This window comes from Triturus cristatus, chromosome 10 (assembly GCF_964204655.1).
Source record: "Triturus cristatus chromosome 10, aTriCri1.1, whole genome shotgun sequence".
NCBI classification, from domain to species: Eukaryota; Metazoa; Chordata; class Amphibia; order Caudata; family Salamandridae; genus Triturus; species Triturus cristatus.
The window spans coordinates 1,214,148,502-1,214,170,716 of record NC_140593.1 but is presented as its reverse complement, the minus strand read 5'-3'; the positions used below and the strand labels follow the sequence as shown (position 1 = coordinate 1,214,170,716).

The 22,215-nt window shown below is 49.1% G+C and overlaps 1 protein-coding gene across 1 annotated transcript in view; it reads left to right on the top strand.

The window, feature by feature from the left end:
• Positions 1 to 22,215, top strand: part of LOC146797088 (mitochondrial carnitine/acylcarnitine carrier protein-like) — a 62,411-nt gene that overhangs the window by 4,449 nt on the left and 35,747 nt on the right. The window contains exon 2 of the mRNA XM_085629719.1: positions 15,068 to 15,160. Within this exon, the coding sequence (XP_085485845.1) occupies positions 15,068 to 15,160 (93 nt within the window). The remainder of the gene's footprint in view (positions 1 to 15,067; positions 15,161 to 22,215) is intronic.

The following is a 22,215-nucleotide window of genomic DNA, read 5'->3' as shown; positions in this document are numbered from 1 at the left end:
CGTATATCCGGTGGTTCTAGCCTTGATCCCAAACTGGGCTCGAATTCTTCCTTCCACACTGCTCTTTGGACGATGGTGTATGGGGATCCCGAGTCTACTACTATCTTGACTCTCACTCCTCCTATCACCATGTCACATTGCGGTTTGCGAGAGCGCTTGCCTTCAATTCCAAGCACTTGTTCCTCCATGCATAGTACACCATCGTCCTCCTCTTGTTCTTCTTCTTCCTCCTGTTGATCTTGCATAACGTACTTCACCATTGGTCTCTTCGTTTTCCGGCGACAAACCCTTTCGTAGTGCCCCATTATGCCGCAGAACATACATTTCGCTCGAAACGCTGGGCAACGTTTGTCCTGGGCTGCATGTGCTTGACTTCCGCACCTGTAGCACGTCACGTTGTTGTCTCTATTCTGCTTCCAAGTTTGTCCCTGTTTCCCTTTCCATTTATTTGGTCCTTTCCCTTCAGGCGGCATGGTTTTGCTCCTTCCCTGTGGTTCAGCGTCGTCCACTTTGTTCACCATGGTCTTCTGGAGGGTCTCCCTTTTCGCTGCATCAGCACACCTTTTTGACAATTCCGCCTTTTTTACCATGGCAATTACTTCTTTAAGCGACGCCTCACTGTTTGCCCACAACTTGTCTTGCACTGTTTTGTTGGTGGTGTGCATGACTATTTGATCTTTTATGAATTCGTCATGCAGCACTCCATACTTGCATGGCACCGCCAACTTTCTCAACGCTGCCACATAATCGTCTATGGATTCACCGGTTTCTTGTTTCCTTTGTTGGAAATTGTACCGGTCAATGGAAACACACACCGCGGGGCGGTAGTGGTTGTCGAGATCTTCAATGGCGTGACTGAATACGTCGTCGGCGGCGTTCTGTCTGGGTGTGAGGACCACGTTCTGAAAGACTCTTATGCCTTCCGGGCCTAAGTTGTGCAGGAGAATCCTTTTCTTCCTCGCTGGGGAAGGCCTCTCCATTTTCGTCTTCTAGAGCTGCAATGTAGTTCTTGACGTACTCTCTCCAATCCTCCCACTTCATTTGAGGTTCTCCCGGTCTCGGCAGAAACGGGATAGGCGTCGTTAGTGAAGATGCCTGCATGCTCATCACGGCGCGTCCCTCCGGTTCCACCCCTGGGCCTCTCGGACAGCCTGGCGCGTCCGCGCTTTCACTTTGTGCCTGATCCTGTCGGGTTTCTCCTGCTCCCCTGTCTCTGCGTGCTGCTGCTTCCGCCAGGGTCTCTTTGGGTTGGAGTATTCCCCGTCCTTATCTTGCCATCTACCCCACTACTCGTTCCTCACCCTGTGGTTGGCTTCTGTCCCTTCTTGCTGCCTCTGCCGCGCTCTCCCGCCGTGTTGTGCACCTTGGTGGTGGTCTTCCTTCCAGTGGTCCCCGGTGGTGACTTACAGGCTGGCCTGTGCTTACAGGGGTGGTCACTATGTTCTCTCAATCTTCCTCACCACCTATTTCTCCTCAAAATCCCATCACTCGTCGCCACTGTAATGTTGCAAGCTGTTGCCTAAATGAATACCATCGAAGCCTGAAGGTGTGGATATCAATTGTTCACTTTATTCAGTACATCGGGAGAGCGCTGGGCAAGACGCAACCTCGCGGTCTATTCCCGACTCGCGCATGCGCACTTGCTCATTAGCGCTGTCCTCGCGTGCTACGTAGCCACGTAGCGTGCGAGGACTAGAGCGCAACACTACAGAGTGATTCTAAAGGCTGCCAGTCATGGCTGCCAAGCACATAGCTGTGCGGATTGACAGGCAAGAGTGTTGAAAAAAGAAAGGGATTTTAGTAAAGTTGCTTAAACAGCAGTAGATGTGCACAACTTTGATCCTGATATGTCTATGTTTTCATATAAGTGCACTGATTTATCATCTCTGGGTTTTTATATTGAAATCTCTCAGGCATTTAAGCATGGGTGAACATTTATCCATTAAATACATATAGAAATATACTAGTTTCAGCCTCATTTTTTCACAAAACCCCCCAAAAATATAGATAAAAACAGATAAAATTAGCAAAAAATAAATATGGATAAATACTGACGGAAAAGTAAAAAAATAAAAATACCATAAAACCGGGAGCCCTAATCATAAGGGGTCATTGTACTGTGTTTTATGAAATTTACTGTATAGTAGATTTACGTAGCGTGTGTTGTATATCGGTATGCATTATGTCATCTTATTTTCTCAGATTGTTATAGGGGATGTCATGTTGTTGCATATTATCTTGTTCCGATATGTTTTTGCCACGGTTAGTGCCATGTTATATAAAGTTATATTGGATTAAAGAGAGGAGTGGTAGCAACTAAAGGGCGCGTTCTAAAGCTTACAAAAATCAAGTAATGTGAGGGTCTTCACTCGGGCTGGAACTTCGATTTTTCTAAATAAGCAATGCCAACTCCTAGATTGGGGGGCGTGGGGAGTTCTGTGACTCTAATAGAATACTAATAAAGGTGTAAGCTACCTTTTAACCCAGGTGAATCATACCTAGAACTGGATATAGTGTCCGACACACTCCCAGACTTTAGGGGATAGCGGCTTGGAGGGGTTGATGTACTTTATAGTCACACATTTGTCAAACGGTGCACCTATGGGCATGGGGGGGCTACGTCTGCACAGCTCCGGATCGCTGGTAACTGTGAAAGAATCCACTTGAAGGGCTCCACAAGCCCTGAAGAAGGCCCCAGACCCTCTAGGCTACCATCATTGGGCAGAAACACGTTGGCAGATGAGAGACGGGTTTGACCCACTGCCCTCAATATACGCGCTCGCGATTGTTTTTAGATATACCCTGTGTCCTCTTGAAATAAGGTAACAACCTTGGAACAACGAGGTATATTTAACTATTCCAGATCCCGCCTTCTGTGCAGTCGTTTTTGTCTAAGAACTCCCTCCTCCCTTCAAAGTCTTCGAGGAGTTTCAGTCCGCCCTGGTGGCGCTGACCTACCAGGGTGGGGAGAGGATGCCGACGATGGAGCATGCCACTATTATGTGTGTGAGGTTTTCTCTTCCATAAAGGATGGCTTTCCTCATACGTGCGGCATAAGTCATGTGACATCCAAACTCTGGACTCCTGATTGTTCCTAGAATGTTAGGAAACAATACATTTTCCTTTTTTTTCTCTACATTTCTCTTGCACCACTGAGCCTAATTCTGTGGTTTAATGGATTCTCTGGAGGGACGTACGGTGGCCGACCCTCCTTCTCACCCTTTCATGTGTTACTCATTCCCACACCTGTCTATGATACCACTTTAACTATTGTTATTTATATATATATATATATACATATACACACACATACGTACATAGAACAATAGTTACACACAGGTGTAGGAATGAGACACAAGCCAACATTAAGAAACGAAAACACCACTGAAATATGCCAGTTATAGTTTAGTAAAATAATTTGAAGTTGTGCCCCTATCATGCACTGCGTGTGACCTCACATATTGCATCACTCATGACATTAAATGACATTAATGACATCACTAAGGATCGCAGTCAAAGCCTCCTGCCAGACCCTGCATCCAATCTGCATCAGCCTAGGCTCCTGCAGGGCTCTACACCCCGCCCTCTGCACGAATCTACACCTCACCCTCCTCTGTACCACACCCTATGCGTGGATCGACCCCCCACACTCCACATGGCTCTACCCCCCCACACTCCGCATGGCTCTGCACCCCGTCCTCCGCACGGCTCTGCACCCCGCCATCCTCTGTACCCCACCCTCCGCACGGCTCTGCACCCCACCCTACGCACGGCTCTGCACCCCACCCTCCACACGGCTCTACACCCCACCCTATGCATGGCTCTGCACCCCACCCTCTGCACGGCTCTGCAGGGCTCTGCACTCCACCCTCGGCACGGCTCTGCACCACACATTCTGTAGGGCTCTACACCCCACCTTCCACACGGCTCTGCACCCCACCCTCTGCACGGCTCTGCCCCCCTCCCTCAACACAGCTCTGCACCCCACCCTCCTCATGGCTCTGCACCTCGCCCTCCGCACAGTTCTGCAGCCCGCCGTCCATGGCACTGCACCCCACCCTCTGCACATCTCTGCACCCCACCCTCCACACGGCTCTGCACCCACCCTTCACACAGCTCTGCACCCACCCTCTGCACGGATCTGCACCCCACCATCCACACAGCTCTGCACCCCACCCTTCACATGGCTCTGCATCCCACGCTCTGTACGGCTCTGCACCCCAACTTCCGCACAGCTCTGCACCCTGCCCTCCACACAGCTCTGCATCTCACACTCTGCACGGCTCTACTCCCCACCCTCCTCACGGCTCTGCACCCCACCATCCACACGGCTCTACACCCCTTCCTCTGCACGGGTCTGCACCCCACCCTCCACACAGCTCTGCACCCCACCCTTCACACGACTCTGCACCCCACCCTCTGCACGGCTCTGCACCCCAACTTCCGCACTGCTCTTCACCCTAACCTCCGCACGGCTCTGCACGGCTCTGCAGCCCACCCTCTGCACGCCACTCTCCGCAATTATCACACTGCCACCTGCCATGATCTTCTGCCATAGATAGGGCATGTTTGACCCAGGGTTTAGCCTTTGGTCACCCCACTATCAACAGACAGACATAGGCAGCGGAGGTTTTCTGCAAGACCTGATGTCACGCATGACTCTGCATCTAACATACAAGAGAGGCTGGGAAGTGGGGCTGGGAAGTGGGGCTGGGAAGTGGGCTGCACAATGGCCCTCCTCCAAACTAATGTGGCCAGACTTTGCCATGTGTCACATTCCAACACCTGCTTGCAGTGGCGGCTTGATGAGGGAGTGCTGCGGGGCGTCGGCGATGCAGGGCGCGCAAGGTCAATTGTTTTATTTATTTATTTACTTACCTTACTCCATTCCGCCGTATGTCGGAGTCCACTACCCCCCCACCCTGCCCCTCCCCCGCCTCACCGCCTCGCAGCACTCCCTCAGGGAGACGCCACTGCCTCATTGCAACGCCTTTCGAACTGTGGCCACACCAGTTTATCTGTTGCCCAATGCGCGCCCCTAAAGCTCACTTCAAGAAGCACCACTGTCAGTAAGCCGGGTCTGGTGGTGTCCAATGTAGGGGCTTATGTTTGACCTCCTGGTCACAGGTTCACATCCCGGTGGGTAAACTCAGCCTTTTATCCTTCTGAGGTTGCTAAAATTAGTGCCATTGAGTTGGGTTAGAATAAACATCTGTTATTCAGTGCCAAGATACCCTTCTGGGTGAACTTGCGCTTTACAAATACACGTTATTATATGAGTTAATAAGACGGGTGGATGTTTGTGCGAGTTTGAAGAAAGCGGCTGTCTGTTGTGTTCAAAGGACAGGCATGCATAATGCTGAGAGGGCAGCAGGAGGGCGAAACAGAGGGTTTGAGAACTGCAGCTCCTTCTGGCAGGAGTCGTCAGACCACAATAGCCTGATTATTTACAATGAGTGCTCCTTAACCCACCTGACGGACCACCCCAGGCCTCGCCTTACACCACCAGGGCTCACCAAAGGTACCACTCATGCAACCCAAAAAGGCTCGAGTTCCCAAAACACACCTCAGCATTTGCTCTCTGGTCTTGTGAGGGTGCCCATGGCCCTCCGAGGCATCTCTTTCATCAACCCGCAGTCAGAGGTGGACCAGGCATTTAAAGGCCTTCTGCCCAGGCCTCAGGGAGGTCCCTGTACTCTCAAGCACACAGAGCCTGAGAGAGATATCTGGGCTTTCAATTTAATGCTGTTTGTCTTGGGTTTGAAATGGATGTGTGTGTGCCTTCATGCCCTTGTCTTCCTTTCCTCTTCCCATGCCCTCCCTTTCATGACGCCCCTGTCCGCGTGCATCCTTGCGTACGGTTGAATTGGCAACACGGGGGGTCTGGGTGGTGAGGTAACTGTTGAGGATTATCCATGGAGGCGTCTTATCGTTCGTTAATAAAGTGGTCGTGCTCCCACCTGAGGCTCCTGTGGTTACTACAATTTGACTGTTCCATTTCCAAGGCTGGTCTATGGGGCACGTGGACAGGAAGCAATGACCGCCATGTTCTCCGCCAGCCCCCCCAATCGAACCTCAGAGGACTTCCTTCATCTTGCAGCTGAGCGTCTGCTCCACTCTACAAGTCAATGGAGCCACACCATAGATGCCGACACAGAGCCCCCACCTGAGATCATCTACCCTACACAGCAACATAAACAAGCATTTGCAATGCAATAGGTCTCGCATTACTGAAAGTTTGAGTTATTGGCATTGCATTATTATTTGCAATTCCAATAGCTCAAACTTACAGTAATGCGAGACTTAATGCACTGCAAATGTTTGTTACATGTTTCCCGTGAATGCAGAAGCAATAAACCGGGGACCTCTGTCTGATTTTTCACTAAGCAGAAGTTTAATTTCATGATTACACCTCACGGGGTACCCGCTGAAGCATGTCTGTGCATTCAGCCACATCCGACCTCTTCCACCGCAGGCCATTAGGTGGACAGCACTACAGACTAGCACAGTGGTGTGTTAATGTGGAGCGTGGTTTTGCGCTCTCTCTGACACACAGACACGCTATCTTGCTCTCTATCCCTCCAGACATTACTGCCTCTTTTGTTGTTTTCTATGACAGACATGATTGTAACACGTTGATAATGCGACGCACACGCTTAGCATGACGAACCACAACACTGTCCAAGGAGTCCCTCGAACCAGTCACGGTGCAGCCACAAAGGGGGTGTCTGGAGAATGAACAAATCAAGCAATCCAGAAAACTGCACTCACTTAAAACACATCGGCTTCAGAATAAGCGTGAGCACCGGGATTTCATTGACTGAGCCTAACTTAAGCTGAAGTATTTTAGAGGCAGAAATACATCGACAAGAAAGACAACGAGGTCGGGGATCACCGGCAGCTTGTTAACAGTGTAGAGGTCTTCTGTAGCCTCATCTGCAGATACAGCCTCTCTGGTTTCTTCTGCGTTTAATTTATTTCTTTTTTTAAGACATTTATCTTATTTCCTCTTTGGCAGATGTATAACACACACGCGCGATGTGTAACGCCAGCCTCCTGGGACAGGAGATGTGCACGCGTACAGTGTGCACATCTCCAGTCTGTAGGCGTGCACATCACCTGTCCGCGCATGCCATCCCCTGTTTCCCTTCGGCACAGAAAGCGGCAACAATAGAGTCTCACCAAGTGAAGCAGCTGCGCTGCATTCGCTAGGCGAGACATAAAAATCATCAAAGGGTCATCGTGGCCCATTCATAAGTATCTACATACTACGGGCTACATACGTACATACTACGGACTTAAAGTCTGACACCGCTCTTCAGTGTACACTGCTGCGCAAATCAACATCAAAACAAGCATAGTCAAAAATGCCAGAGCTCCCACCTACTATTGACAACTATTCCCTATTACACCACCCGCTTACCTCCACCTCCAATCTCTGCATCCCATTCATCTGGCCCCTTCCCACCCATCTATACCTCCTCTCACACTTCTCCTCCTCTACCTCATCCTCTTCTGTGCCTACTACATTCCTTTATCTTCCCCTTAGAACTGCTATAACATAATTATCTCCATCTGCTGACAGCCTTCCACACAATCATGACTCCACTTGCTTGCACATCCCTCTACCTCGCCCATTAATTCATCTCCTTCCACCCACCCTTCTGGTGTTCGCTCTATGCTCACCTGCAAATCCCCTCTTCAGCTTTCCAACTCACCCCTTTCGCCACCACTCTTACTCTTATTCTTGCATCCTTCAGACCGCGTATGAATGGTATCTTCTCCGCTCACTCCCATCTCCATCCTACTCCTATGCTCTCTTTCTCATCACCCCTCCATCCTTCTACAACCTATCGTTTTACCACACCCACTTCCTGTATCTTCTCTCTCCCTCAAACACCCACCCATGCAACCCATCCATTGCCTCTTCTCCCTCGCCTGCTTCCATGCCTCCTTCAAATACTACAATGTCTCCCCTTAGTCTGTTTGACTCAGAGAACAACTATGCCCACCCTCTCGAGTAACAACTAACCACCCCACCTTCTACTGTCACCTTTATCCTATCAAAGACGACTCACTAACCCTCCAGAGTCCACATTATATAAGATTGTTGAACAAATCAGTCAGACCCCTATCACCGGGGGCCTCTTTTGACATTACAGTGTCGTAGCCCATTTGACAGGTCTGCTGGGTTTACATATAACATTTGGGGCACACTTCAAAGGAGAGAAACAGAATGCCAAAATATTTTGTGTACATTCACTGTCTAGTTGCTGAAAGCTCAGCTTTGTTCTACCAGACTTCTGTCTGAGTTTGTGGGAGGCACAGAAACTGGATTTTATTGTTGCATGTGGGAGGACACTAGGATCACCATAGTACACCCCCCCCCCACACACCCGCAGCCCTCAGATCCCAGGTTTAGTCTGGCCGAAGACTTCAGCCATTTTGAAAATGCCTATAGCGGGTAGAGTTAGCCCAGAGAACGTTTACCCTCTTGTACCAGTGACAAAGAAGTGGACTCCAAGTGTCATAAGGTTGACTTCCTGTTAAAGCTGCAGGGATACAACAAGCTACAACAGGCCCTTCCTGCAACTGCCACGCCGAATAGTGGCAACAGGACCTGGACTGGACCCTTCTGTGGGCCTCTGCCTGCCACTCTGAGTCTCTAAGTGCCTCTTCTGAGGTCCTGGAGACTTTAAAGTTGTACTTTGTTGGATTGGAACTTAAGGACTAAAGGCAGATGGCAACATCTTTTGCTAGGTCGAACCTGATTAGTGTATCTAACACGTGCTCCATTGGGGTCAGTGTCAGATTGAGCCTGGTCCTATTCTATCTTGACCACGGACTATCGTTAGCAAGTTGGGCTTCTTGGTGCTATTTCTACTTAAAACTTTTGAAATTCATATTCCTGGTTCCTCTTATTGAATTTGTCGTTTTTGTGTCATTTACTTTATTGAATGTTATTCCATAAAAAAAAACTTTATGGGTATATTTATTGTTTTGCATTTTGACCTTTTTACTGTTTTAGTATTGCATAAATACCTTACACATTGCCTTTAAGTTAAGCCTGTCTGCTCTGTGCCATAGACACCAGGGAGTTGAACTGAAGTTTAATTAGTGATTTTAGAGGTTCACCTTGACAAGGATTGTGATTGTTGTTTGAGGTGAGTATTTACCTCCTCAACTAATAACCCAATTTCTTAGATACCAGCTGCAAGGTTCTCCTGAAAATATGCACAAAAAAACCCCCAAAAAACAGTGGAAGAGTAGACATAAGCCGTCAACAAACTATCACTACTTCCAAAATTAATTTAAGCCTCAGAACTCCAGAGTGCGACTCACTGCTCGCCCGATGCTCTTTCTCACCCGCCTTCATGTCCTCATTTCTCCTTCTACACAGGTCTCCCTCTTACAATCCACGTCTCATGTCCATCCCACAAGACCTCATCGCTAGGATCACACCAATCTGGATGCTGGGAGACCTCAATCCAGAGGCAGACAAACATGACCTACCCGTAACCAAACACCTGCTACCCAACATGAAACTGCTGAATCTAGTCTAAATAGTCGTTGGTACTAACTAAACAGATAGCTGGCAAGTTTCCCAGGTCCATGCATGATGTGCTAGTCCCGTCCAGGTTTTTGTCTTTGAATTCTGGGGTTTTTAATCCTATTTTATAATGGAATCAACAAGAATACATGTCCCAGAATTCAAAGAAAAAACCTGTACTGGAATAGCTCATCACATAGGGACCTGGGAATCTTGACCGGCTGAGCTGGATATACATGGACACAGTCCATGCCCTAGAAACTCCTGAGCGTTATCAGTAATAAAATGTGACCTGAACTGATCATATAATTCAGGTCAACCTCTGCCCTCCATCTGAACCTCCAGCCACAAGTGCCAAAACATCTGCTGGAGGAGGGACATTTCTGGCCGTGCCACTTTCCAGTCTCAACATAAACGGACGTCAGTGTGAAACAACCCAGTGAGCTCAGTTGAGAGTTTTTACTTCCGGAGCACACTACGCGAGAATCATTACGCTTAACTCGAAACGTTTCCCCTGATGAAGGCATGTTATGTTAATGCCGAAATGCATTGGGACTCCGCATTGGAATAATGCTCAAAGAAAACTTTAAAGAAACTTGTGTGTGAATAAAACACCATGAAACATCAACCTATGTAGAACTTTTGATTACTTTATTGAAACCCAATTGAGGGGCATTGGAGCCCGGAGGACTCCACTCAGTCGAGTGGCGCAACCGACTTATTGTATCACATTACGCTCTTCGGTCAGAGAGCGATTCCCCGAGGACCCGACAACTATATAAACATTTGAACTTTCAAATAGCAGTGCGTCCAGCTAAATACCCCTCAGTTGAGAAGGTCCACCATCGGCTGCCATCAGTCCTCGGCAATGGCATCCTGCAAGCGTCACCGCGACCTCCCATCAACATCGGAAACCAGGCTGGATGACAACACAGCTGGAATCACTCAAATCCAACTGAAGATGCAGGACCGGAAACAAAAGGCTGCCCTAGCAGAACGTCCAAACCAGCTCACTTCCCTCCCCTCCCTATCTCTCTTTCATCCATCCATTTTTTCTCGCCTCACCTCTCTCTCTCCCAGTATCAGTCACCTAACATCCTTGTCGCCATCATCATTGCTGTCACACTTTCACACTTTTAAAGACTCTCCCCACATCCCACCTATCAGTACCATTAACCCAAGTGGCCCTTTGACATACTTTGTCCATCACACAAGGTTCACTGAATTTCTTATCTTCTTTTGTAACATAGTCCCCATTCCTGATACAGACTTTATCTCCAAACTCAATTTTCTTTTCATGTACTCGATTATTCCTATCAAATGTTTCTTTTTGTTTTAATTTGGCATAAGCTACATTATTTTTAGGTCTCGCCTGCGAATGCAGCGCGGAGCGCTGCTTTCGGCGAGATCTATTGTTGCTGACTTGCCTCGGAAGGGGGACAGGAGATGTGCACGCGCAGGCTTTTGGCGGATTTGAGTTGGTGTACGCGCCTACAGCCACGCGGCGTGCACATCTCCTGTCCCTCTTCCCTCGCAAGCCAGCATTTAGTTTCACTTTCTACATATGGAGAATCCCACTCACCCGGTCTGCGGGGGGAATCCTTCTGAACGGCGGCTTCCGGAGCACTCCAGCTCCACTACTGCCAGCACGACGCGGGGCTCTCTCCTTATGCATGGGAGCCCCGCACTGCTATCTGCCGCTCTTCACCCGGCCCCCTCCTGGGACCCGGGACTTCAGCTCCCACACCGGCTGCACGCGAAAGTAACAGGTACTGCGCATGCGCGGGCAGCCCTCGCCTCCCAGGTCTCCTCCCCAGCCCGGAGCTGCTTTCTGTTTTGCTTGTTTTTTTTGGCAGTGAAGAGGCCCCGGCGACTGCCACGTTTTATCTGTTTACGCACGCATGGGCGAACGTTAAAGGGAAGGATAGGAAGTGCTTTTTTGCAGGCTCCGGCCAAGCTCGCGCCAGCGACAGGACCCGTGCAACAGGTGATCTCTCCGCGCTCGAGGGTGGCAGTGCAACGCGCGTCTTGTGGTGTTTGTTAATACAAATAAGCTGCTGAGCCGAACTGTAATGAAGCAGATGTCAATGGGATTCGCGCAATTATGTGTTGTGTGTAGCGCTGTATGGAAGCCGTTTTAAATGCTATTCCGAAAAAATCTAGCACTGTACGGCTGCCAGCCACTCAGCCAGGTATATGTGCAGATCGCCAGCGGGAAGCTGGCCTGGCGTGGACGGGAACTAGGAGAGATAGCCGGAGAGGCGTTTGGCTGTGAGAAGGAGGGGAGAACTGAGGTAGAATCGGGTGTCTCAGCCACGCGTCTGACCGTGCCCCATCCCCGGACTTTTTCACAGGGCAGTCACCCATGTGCCGTGCCCACAGGCGAAGGGGCCCGCCGTATTTTTAAATGTAATATTTTGGAGCTCTGCTCGTGGGGTAAATAGGGTTTACGTAAAATGTTTAAGGTCCATCAAGTTCGTTTTTTCCCCTCCTTGTCTGAGAAGTGGGTGAGTGTCTGTGGCGCAAAGCGCACAGTGTTCCCACTTTCTCCAGTATGCTTAGGTAACCGCTGCATGCTTTTTATCACAGCTGCGCGCATGGTGTCAGTGGCTTGCAGTGAGTTTTCAAATAACTCACGTTTTCAGGATGCGGGTTCTTCTTGATCTTTGTCTTATTCCATGCATCCTGACTGCCAGACTCCCCAAAATATGGCATGGCTGTTGCAAATAACGCGTTTTACATTTAGCAACTCAACTTTGTTACAGGATCTGTCAAACTTCAACGGGCGAGTTTGCACGTTATTGTCTCTGGGGGCTTATTTACAATTGAGAGTCAACTCCTAATGGTCGCGAATGGCCTCGTATCTCAGTTAAATACCTCAATTCGAATCTGCCCTAACTCTTGAGAGGTTAATTTTGGCACTGTCAATACTTTCAAGGCAGAAACCATGCACTTTGGCAGCTCAGACGACTACTGAAAAATACAAAGCGGTTGTCTAAAGGAGCGGGGATTGAAGGAGTTAAAACTAATATCTGGGTAACCCCCAGGAGGAGGCTGGGTCGGGGAATCAGCGTCAAAGGAAGGCATCCAGCTGGGGCTTAGTGATGATGAAGACTTTAAAAAAACATTTTTTGTTTTTTTTTCGTGTTGGGAGGTATTCTGTTCATCCTACAATGAAGGCACACATAGGTGCTCGATACAGTTAGTTTAGTTACGGAGAGGTCAGGTGTGCCCGGTTATAGATCGGACTGAGGGGAAGACTGGTGAATTGTCCTCTCACCCTTCATTGACTCGTTTGCTGCCAGCTGTATCCAGTGAACGAATGCACAGGAGCTTCATCTTGTATGCTGGGGCTCTGCATTTATAGCGGCACCCCAATCTGCCTGGGAAAGGGTTTTTTGAAAGTGAAAGATGGTTATGAGAATGGAAGACTCTCTTACATAATTCGGTCACTTGATGGTCTCGAGCAAATTCGATCACCCACTCTGTTCCTCTTTTCTAACATTCTACGCCTTACCTTTCAAAAAGCATTTGCTGCATTATTTAGTTGTTTGTTTGCTTGGGTCCTGTCTCGGTGACTACAAGGATGAGTTCTGATTCACATATGGAAATACACGAGGGAAGGACCCCATACCTCGTAAACACACGAGCAATGGACACTAGAAAATTGTATTTAAAATAAATTACGAATGGGAATGTTTGCTACCCTGCACCACAGAGGTATTTAAAAACACATTGCTCAATGACAAACATTTTTGTCTCTGTTGAATGTATGGAGCTCTGTTCAGTTTGTAAAGTTTTTCTGACCCGTGCTTCACGTCGCCAGAATCCTATATTTGCATAATAGTACAAATTACTGATGATCGGAAATTTGAAAAGCTTGTTTACTGTGTTGTTCGGTGCTGACTTCTTGTCTGCTGCATGCAAATAAATCCAGCTAATAATCCAGTAATTTACTTGACACTTCTATTTCCTGTTAAATAGATAGGCTGTTTCTAGATTGATGATATGAAGTTACAAGCCCAGCTGGCACACTGTTTCCAGTTTCCTGTCTCAGATTTCTTTATCAGTACCTCTAGTTGGTAAGGTTTGGAGGTCTGACTGATCTATCACTATCGTGTTTGATCCCTTTTGGCTCTACAGCACATTGCTCATTGGCTTAGCTTACAAATTGAATACGTTCTACTCCTTCCCTGCCAGTATAGAACCCAAGCTAATGGCTGTGCACAGTGACTGACCCATCTATGTGCCATATCCCAGTAGCATCCTGTGGGACATATTAGCTTCACAAAAACTTTAACTGATCGCAAAAGACACTGAGCCTTGCAGTTTCTCTCAGAGTATGAAAGCATGGGCATGCAGTGGCCATACACTTACCAGGAGTAATCGGATACTACCTGTACTTGCTGTTTGTTTTTTACAGAGTGGGAGGTTAGAAGAAACCGAGGCCTCTGTACATAGAATTATCTGTTTACCAAACATCAGAGAACGCACTGTACCACGCCGTGCTGTAGCACACAGCAGGAGAGGTCTTACCAGCCCATGTTTTGGCAAAATTTACAGTCCTCATAAAATCTTTAGTCTGTCATTCAAAGGCACCAAAAAAGTACAACATACATTAATAAGCATTTGCAATGCAATAGGTCTCGCATTTACGAAGTTTAAGCTACTGACATTGTAAATGACAATGCCTTTTATTTATGTTTTGAAAACCAAAACATAAATAAAAGGCGTTGCCATTTACAGTGCCAATAGCTCAAACTTGCGTAAATGCGAGACCTATTGCATTGCAAATGCTTGTTTAACTCTAGCATTAGACTCATTCAAATATACACCAAATTTTAGACATCTGCTCAACCAACTGGGACAAATCTTTGTGGCTGACTTCCTTCTCCTCAATAGTTCCAAAGGGGACACCTGTGTGATGGAACGTGGATTCACCTGCTTTAAGTAACTTTTCCATCTCCCCACTCACCACTTGTCTGGTATCAAGAACCTGGGGTAACCTTCTCTGATGAAGATTTCATTTAAAAATTCAATAACTGCTTTAGTACTAGGTTCAGATATGAATTTCTACTTCGGGCCACTTAGAATAGAGATCCACTGCTATCAATGCGTAATTCAGATGGCTGGTAACCCGTTGAACGGGGCTACCAAATCAATCCCATCCTGGTCGCCAACAGAAGGAGAAGAATCAGAGACTGCGAACAGCAATTCGAATAGATGAAGAGGTAAGTTAATTAACAGGAGCCACCAGACAAGTCATGTCAACTCGGCTGCCCCCCCGACTGTCATCTCCAACATCCCAACCTCCCCACATTCCACATCACCAAGACCCCCTTAGCATTCCCCTGCCTGTCGAAAACATCGCATATGGGTTATCAGGCGCAGGCTTTTGGTGGCAACAGCGTCTCCGAGTGGCGAGTAAGGTCATTGCTTTGACTTGCTCCTGACTTTCAAACTCATTTACACATGTGTCTGATTTATTCATGCTTTTTGTTGTCTGTGTTCCACCAGGTGAATATGCAGACACAGGCGAGACCACTTCTGGGGCAGGCCCCACTGTACAAGAACACCCTGGACTGCTTCCGCAAGATCTCAGCTCAGAAGGTAAGGGCGCATGCCACCGAGATAATCTGATGCAGGGGGAGTCACTGAGGCTGTGGAGGTAAACTCCAATGGGGAACGAGGCTTTGTGCTGCAACAAAACCTCTGCGTCGGAAGGGCAGGAGCAGAGTCAATCACATGTAGGGCGCAGGCTGCTACAGCAGGGGAAGAGTCTCCTTCATGTCAATCCCAGGCTAGCAGAGACGAGGGTGAGTCATTCACATTTCATACTGAATGAGGAGGGGCAGATAAGGGCAGCTCAGGAGGGAGGATTTTTGGAACTTCTGGCAAAATGATATTTTGCCATTTAGGCACACATGTCACTTTCTCCTGTCAACAACGCTACTTTGTTAGGTCACTTGATGCAACTGGGTGATCGCTTGTGGCGATATAAATAAGCTGCCAGCAATGATCTTAATGTAGCATCGCCTTGGGACAGGGCTAAGGAAGTCACTCACATGGCAGGCTTGCAGCTGGCAGTCTCTGAAAGGACATTAGGCTTATAGTAGGAGCCTGTCAGTAAATATCCCAGTTTCCTACAGGCTGTAAAGTTCATTATGATGTTTTTTATGGCTGATGATCTTGAACACAATACTCAACATGAGGTCTTCACAGCTGCACAAGTACTGACACTGAGGCCTCTGTAACTCCTCTCCTCTGGGCAGGGAGGAGTAGGCAGGTCACACTGCTGATTTCTGAGACCGGTGGAGTAGGCCCAAGGTCACCTTTTTTTGTTGTGCAGAGTTTTTTATAGAGCCAACTTGACCCGAATCGGGCATCAGAGCACTTTACATAGCACCAGTTACTTTACATGAGGACCGCAGAACAGTCCTCAAAGGAAGCGTGCACACTGAGCGAGGCACTGCTGTGCGTGGCCGCAAGAAATAACTCCATGCTGCTGCTGACATTCGCTGATGGGTGAGGCAACCCATGTGACCCAGTGGGAGAGGAGGACAATGTGCATGCAGTGTGGTCATGCCACGCTGGGCAACTCAAGGCACACAGAGGCCAATATGGTGAGGCGGTGTGCATACATATTGCCTGATGTAAGGACAATAAAACACTGTTAAACAATTGTCATTCACCGCTTTGTGTCATTACTTACTTAGAAATAGTTGCGTGTGATCTCAGCACGTCTGTGTCTCTCATCTGCGGCTCCTACAACACCTGCTGCGCTGCGCAGTGGCCGTTGCATTCCTCATCCTCTGAGTCTGAATCGGTGATTTCAACTGCGGTTGCCTTCTTTGTGGCCAGGTTGTGTCGCATGGCATAGGTAGCAATGATTTTGCAGCATATTTCGGGGCGGTACTGCCGTGCACCTCCACTTTTGTGGAGGCAGCGGAACCTGCTCTTCAGGAGTCCAAATGTCCGCTCCACCACATTCCACCACATTCCGTGTAGACTTATGGGCAGCATTGTATCTCCTCTCACTTGGGGTAGATTGGTTGAGGAATGGGGTGAGTATGAATGCACGCACTGCATATGCGCTGTCACCTAAGTGGGAAAGGATGAAACATTAATCACAGGCAACAACAGATACATCCAAGGTGTACATCGGGGTGTGTCACATGCATTTACCTAGCAGGTATCCTTCTCCAAATTCACCCCCAGCCAGACGTGTATAGATTCCACTATGCTTGAAGATGTAGGAGTCATGCGTGCTCCCTGGGAATTTCGAACATCATATCAGTTATGATGTGAGTCGCATCACAAATGACCTGAACGTTGATTGAATTATATGATTTCTGGTTCCGATATATGTCCTCAGTAGCAGAGGGGGGGCAGATTGCAATATGTGTCCCATCAGTGAACCCAATGACATGTGGGAACTGGGCCATCTGATACAAATCCATCTTGGTCTTATGCAAATCCATTTGCATGGTGGGAAACCAGATGTAATGGTGCATTCTCTGAAGCATGGCATCCAGGAAGTTGTTGAAGAAGCGTGACAGGCAACTTTGTGAGACACCTCCAGCCACAGCCATCACCCCCTGGTAGCTACCTGATGCAAGTAGGTGCAGGGAACACAGGACCTGCACATGTGGTGGGATTGCGTGCGCCCTGCGTGTCTGTTGCTCCAGGATTGGATGCAGGTCACGTATCAGGTATAGGATGGTAGTGGAGTCAAGCCTGTTCCTCTCATGTATTTCTTCTTCTGTGAGTTGGAAAAGGGTGATGCGCGCTCTGTATATGCGTTCCTGTCGCCTGCTCATCCTCTGTGCTGCTGCTTGCATCCGCATCAGCCTTGCAATGACATAGAAGGCCGCCATTGTGTTGAAACTGAGCATTCTGGGGCTGTTTATATTCAGTGCACCTGGTTACCACCTGCTTTGAGTTGGTGGTAATTTGCGACTCGCAAATAGCGATTTTGCGGGAAATTGCTATTTGCGATTTTTCTTAAATTGTTTTTGCAATATCGCAAATTGCGAGTCGCCTTTTGGGAGTCGGTAGGTCTAATTTGCAAATTAAGGAATCGCTAACTGAGTTCCATTTTCTTTAGCCCTTCCTTAATTTGCACTTGGCTTTTCCCATCTCTACATTTCACAGTGCTCTTTTGCGGTCGCAAACACTGAAATTCTGCGAATTTCTGCGTTTTCGATCGGTATTTCGCTTCCTTCATCCGGCCCTATATTCTGGACAGGATGGAGTAGGCAGGGTTACACTCCTCTCTCCCGGGTGGTGTAGAGTAGGCAGGGTTACACTATTTTCTTCTGGACAAGCGGACTAGACAGGGTGACAGCGCCCTCATCTGGCCAGGGTAGAGTATGCAGGGTTACACTATTCTCTCCTGGGCTACATGGAACAGGCGGGATCTGCACAACTCTCTTCTGGGCAGGGTGAAGTAACACTGGCGTACACTACTATCTCCAGAGCGTGGTAGAACAGGCAGGATTATACTACTCTTTCCTGGGAAAGGTAAAGCTGAGAGGTTTTACACCACTCTCCTCTGGGCAGGACGGAGTAAGTGCAGGGGTACACTACTCTCCCATGGTCGGGCTGAAGTAGGCAGATTTACACTGTTCACTACAGCTTGGGCTCATCAGCTGGGTCAGACTGACATACTGGGCAATCAGTCAGACTGACATACTGGGCAATCAGGCTGCGCCTGAAGAGCTGATCTGCAGGTCAGTGTGCGGGCTGTTATTGGCTGTTTGTGGCCTGTTTCATGGTCTGTTGGGCTGGTTGTATTGACTGTTTATTTCCCTAATATCATCAGCGGCTCTCACTGAGAGCCATTAGTGTGAATGTCACATTCTAAATGTACTGTATCACTGCTGTGACGTAGCCGCAGTGGGTTACAGACCTCGTAACTCACTGTTGCTACATCATCAGGGAATCCCAGGCTGCTCTGGTGGGCTCCGTGAGAGCCTCTCTGAGCATCGGTGCAATGCAGGGACACAGAAGGGAAGGCACAGAGACTGGGCAGGGGGCGACAGGCGGCCAGGTGTTTTTAATCTTTCGGACAGGGAGGAGAGGCTGTGCTATGTATGGTTGTCCCATTACCCCTCTGTCTCCATTAAGCAGATGAAAGCTGCGATAGATGATTTGTGGGAGGGAGTGGTATACAGGACGTAAAATTATAGATGGGTGAAAAGTGAATTACAGGATGTTTTTCACCTCAGGGTTCTGAGTGACAAGCTAGAAAACTCCAGCTTTGCTTTCACTGTCTTTTTCATGTCAGTGAGAACCCCTTGGTGAAAAACACCCCTGTGATTCACTGCTATCATCTGTAATTCTATGTGTTATGCATGATTCTAAATCTGGTGACTCGCTGCCACCACGTAGCAATAATTGATGACAAAACTCGTTACCCACTGTCGTGTCATAAAGTCCTTCCAGGCTGACAGGGCTCTGAGACCCTGGCAGTGCAACGCTGCTTGTGAAAGCAGAAAGCACAAATGTGTGTGGGGGGGAGGGGGAGAAAGCAGGGAAGGTGGTGGGGGTTGGTCAAGGATGGCATATTCGTTTTGTTTTTTACATTTGGATCAGGAAAGAGGCCGTTATGTATGGCTTCCACATCACTCCTCTCCCCTGTGCAGCAGTCGAATGTAGAGGCGGGTGATTTTGGGGGTGAATACATAACATAACATTATAAATGGGTAAAAATTGAATTAAGGGGACGTTGTTCAACTCGGGGTTCTGAGTAACATCATAAACAACTCGAGGTTTGCTCTGGTTGTCTATTTGATGAAGCGAAACTATGGTGAGACCTAAGAATCGACAAACCTTCATTTGAGCAAGGGCTGTGCTTTCATCCTCCAGCAATAAGGCATGTCTCTTCACCACCCTGTCTCTTTGTGGCTTCAGGTCTCTTCCTCACCTTGCCTCTTTGCCTCTTGGAGGCCTCATGTCTCTTCCTCACCTTGCCTCTTTGCCTCTTGGAGGCCTCCTGTCTCTTCCTCACCTTGCCTCTTTGCCTCTTGGAGGCCTCATGTCTCTTCCTCACCTTGCCTCTTTGCCTCTTGGAGACCTCATGTCTCTTCCTCACCTTGCCTCTTTGCCTCTTGGAGGCCTCGTGTCTCTTCCTCACCTTGCCTCTTTGCCTCTTGGAGGCCTCGTGGCTCTTCCTCACCTTGCCTCTTTGCCTCTTGGAGGCCTCATGTCTCTTCCTCACCTTGCCTCTTGGAGGCCTCGTGTCTCTTCCTCACCTTGCCTCTTTGCCTCTTGGAGGCCTCATGTCTCTTCCTCACCTTGCCTCTTTGCCTCTTGCAGACCTCATGTCTCTTCCTCACCATGTCTGTTTGCCTCTTGGAGGCATCATGTCTCTTCCTCACCTTGCCTCTTTGCCTCTTGGAGGCCTCATGTCTCTTCCTCACCTTGCCTCTTGGAGGCCTCATGTCTCTTCCTCACCTTGCCTCTTTGCCTCTTGGAGGCCTCGTGTCTCTTCCTCACCTTGCCTCTTTGCCTCTTGAAGGCCTCATGTCTCTTCCTCACCTTGCCTCTTTGCCTCTTGGAGGCCCTGTCTCTCTTCCTCACCTTGCCTCTTTGCCTCTTGGAGGCCTCGTCTCTCTTCCTCACCTTGCCTCTTTGCCTCTTGGAGGCCTCATGTCTCTTCCTCACCTTGCCTCTTTGCCTCTTGGAGGCCTCGTGTCCCTTCCTCACCTTGCCTCTTTGCCTCTTAGAGGCCTCATGTCTCTTCCTCACCTTGCCTCTTTGCCTCTTGGAGGCCTCGTGTCTCTTCCTCACCTTGCCTCTTTGCCTCTTGGAGGCCTCGTGTCTCTTCCTCACCATGCCTCTTTGCCTCTTGGAGGCCTCATGTCTCTTCCTCACCTTGCCTCTTTGCCTCTTGGAGGCATCCTGTCTCTTCCTCACCTTGCCTCTTTGCCTCTTGGAGACCTCATGTCTCTTCCTCACCTTGCCTCTTTACCGCTTGGAGGCCTCGTGTCTCTTCCTCACCTTGCCTCTTTGCCTCTTGGAGGCCTCATGTCTCTTCCTCACCTTGCCTCTTTGGCTCCTGGAGGCCTCATGTCTCTTCCTCACCTTGCCTCTTTGCCTCTTGGAGGCCTCATGTCTCTTCCTCACCTTGCCTCTTTGCCTCTTGGAGGCCTCAGGTCTCTTCCTCACCTTGCCTCTTTGCCTCTTGGAGGCCTCAGGTCTCTTCCTCACCTTGCCTCTTTGCCTCTTGGAGACCTCATGTCTCTTCCTCACCTTGCCTCTTTGCCTCTTGGAGGCCTCCTGTCTCTTCCTCACCTTGCCTCTTTGCCTCTTGGAGGCCTCATGTCTCTTCCTCACCTTGCCTCTTTGCCTCTTGGAGACCTCATGTCTCTTCCTCACCTTGCCTCTTTGCCTCTTGTAGTCCTCCTGTCTCTTCCTCACCTTGCCTCTTTGCCTCTTGGAGGCCTCATGTCTCTTCCTCACCTTGCCTCTTTGCCTCTTGGAGGTCTCATGTCTCTTCCTCACCTTGCCTCTTTGCCTCTTGGAGGCCTCATGTCTCTTCCTCACCTTGCCTCTTTGCCTCTTGGAGGCCTCATGTCTCTTCCTCACCTTGCCTCTTTGCCTCTTGGAGGCCTCATGTCTCTTCCTCACCTTGCCTCTTTGCCTCTTGGAGGCCTCATGTCTCTTCCTCACCTTGCCTCTTTGCCTCTTGGAGGCCTCCTGTCTCTTCCTCACCTTGCCTCTTTGCCTCTTGGAGGCCTCATGTCTCTTCCTCACCTTGCCTCTTTGCCTCTTGGAGGCCTCCTGTCTCTTCCTCACCTTGCCTCTTTGCCTCTTGGAGGCCTCATGTCTCTTCCTCACCTTGCCTCTTTGCCTCTTGGAGACCTCCTGTCTCTTCCTCACCTTGCCTCTTTGCCTCTTGGAGGCCTCGTGGCTCTTCCTCACCTTGCCTCTTTGCCTCTTGGAGGCCTCATGTCTCTTCCTCACCTTGCCTCTTGGAGGCCTCGTGTCTCTTCCTCACCTTGCCTCTTTGCCTCTTGGAGGCCTTATGTCTCTTCCTCACCTTGCCTCTTTGCCTCTTGGAGACCTCATGTCTCTTCCTCACCATGTCTGTTTGCCTCTTGGAGGCATCATGTCTCTTCCTCACCTTGCCTCTTTGCCTCTTGGAGGCCTCATGTCTCTTCCTCACCTTGCCTCTTGGAGGCCTCATGTCTCTTCCTCACCTTGCCTCTTTGCCTCTTGGAGGCCTCGTGTCTCTTCCTCACCTTGCCTCTTTGCCTCTTGAAGGCCTCATGTCTCTTCCTCACCTTGCCTCTTTGCCTCTTGGAGGCCTCGTCTCTCTTCCTCACCTTGCCTCTTTGCCTCTTGGAGGCCTCGTCTCTCTTCCTCACCTTGCCTCTTTGCCTCTTGGAGGCCTCGTGTCTCTTCCTCACCTTGCCTCTTTGCCTCTTGGAGGCCTCGTGTCTGTTCCTCACCTTGCCTCTTTGCCTCTTGGAGGCCTCGTGTCTCTTCCTCACCTTGCCTCTTAGCCTCTTGGAGGCCTCGTGTCTCTTCTTCACCTTGCCTCTTTGCCTCTTGGAGGCCTCGTGTCTCTTCCTCACCTTGCCTCTTTGCCTCTTGGAGGCCTCATGTCTTTTCCTCACCTTGCCTCTTTACCTCTTGGAGGACTCCTGTCTCTTCCT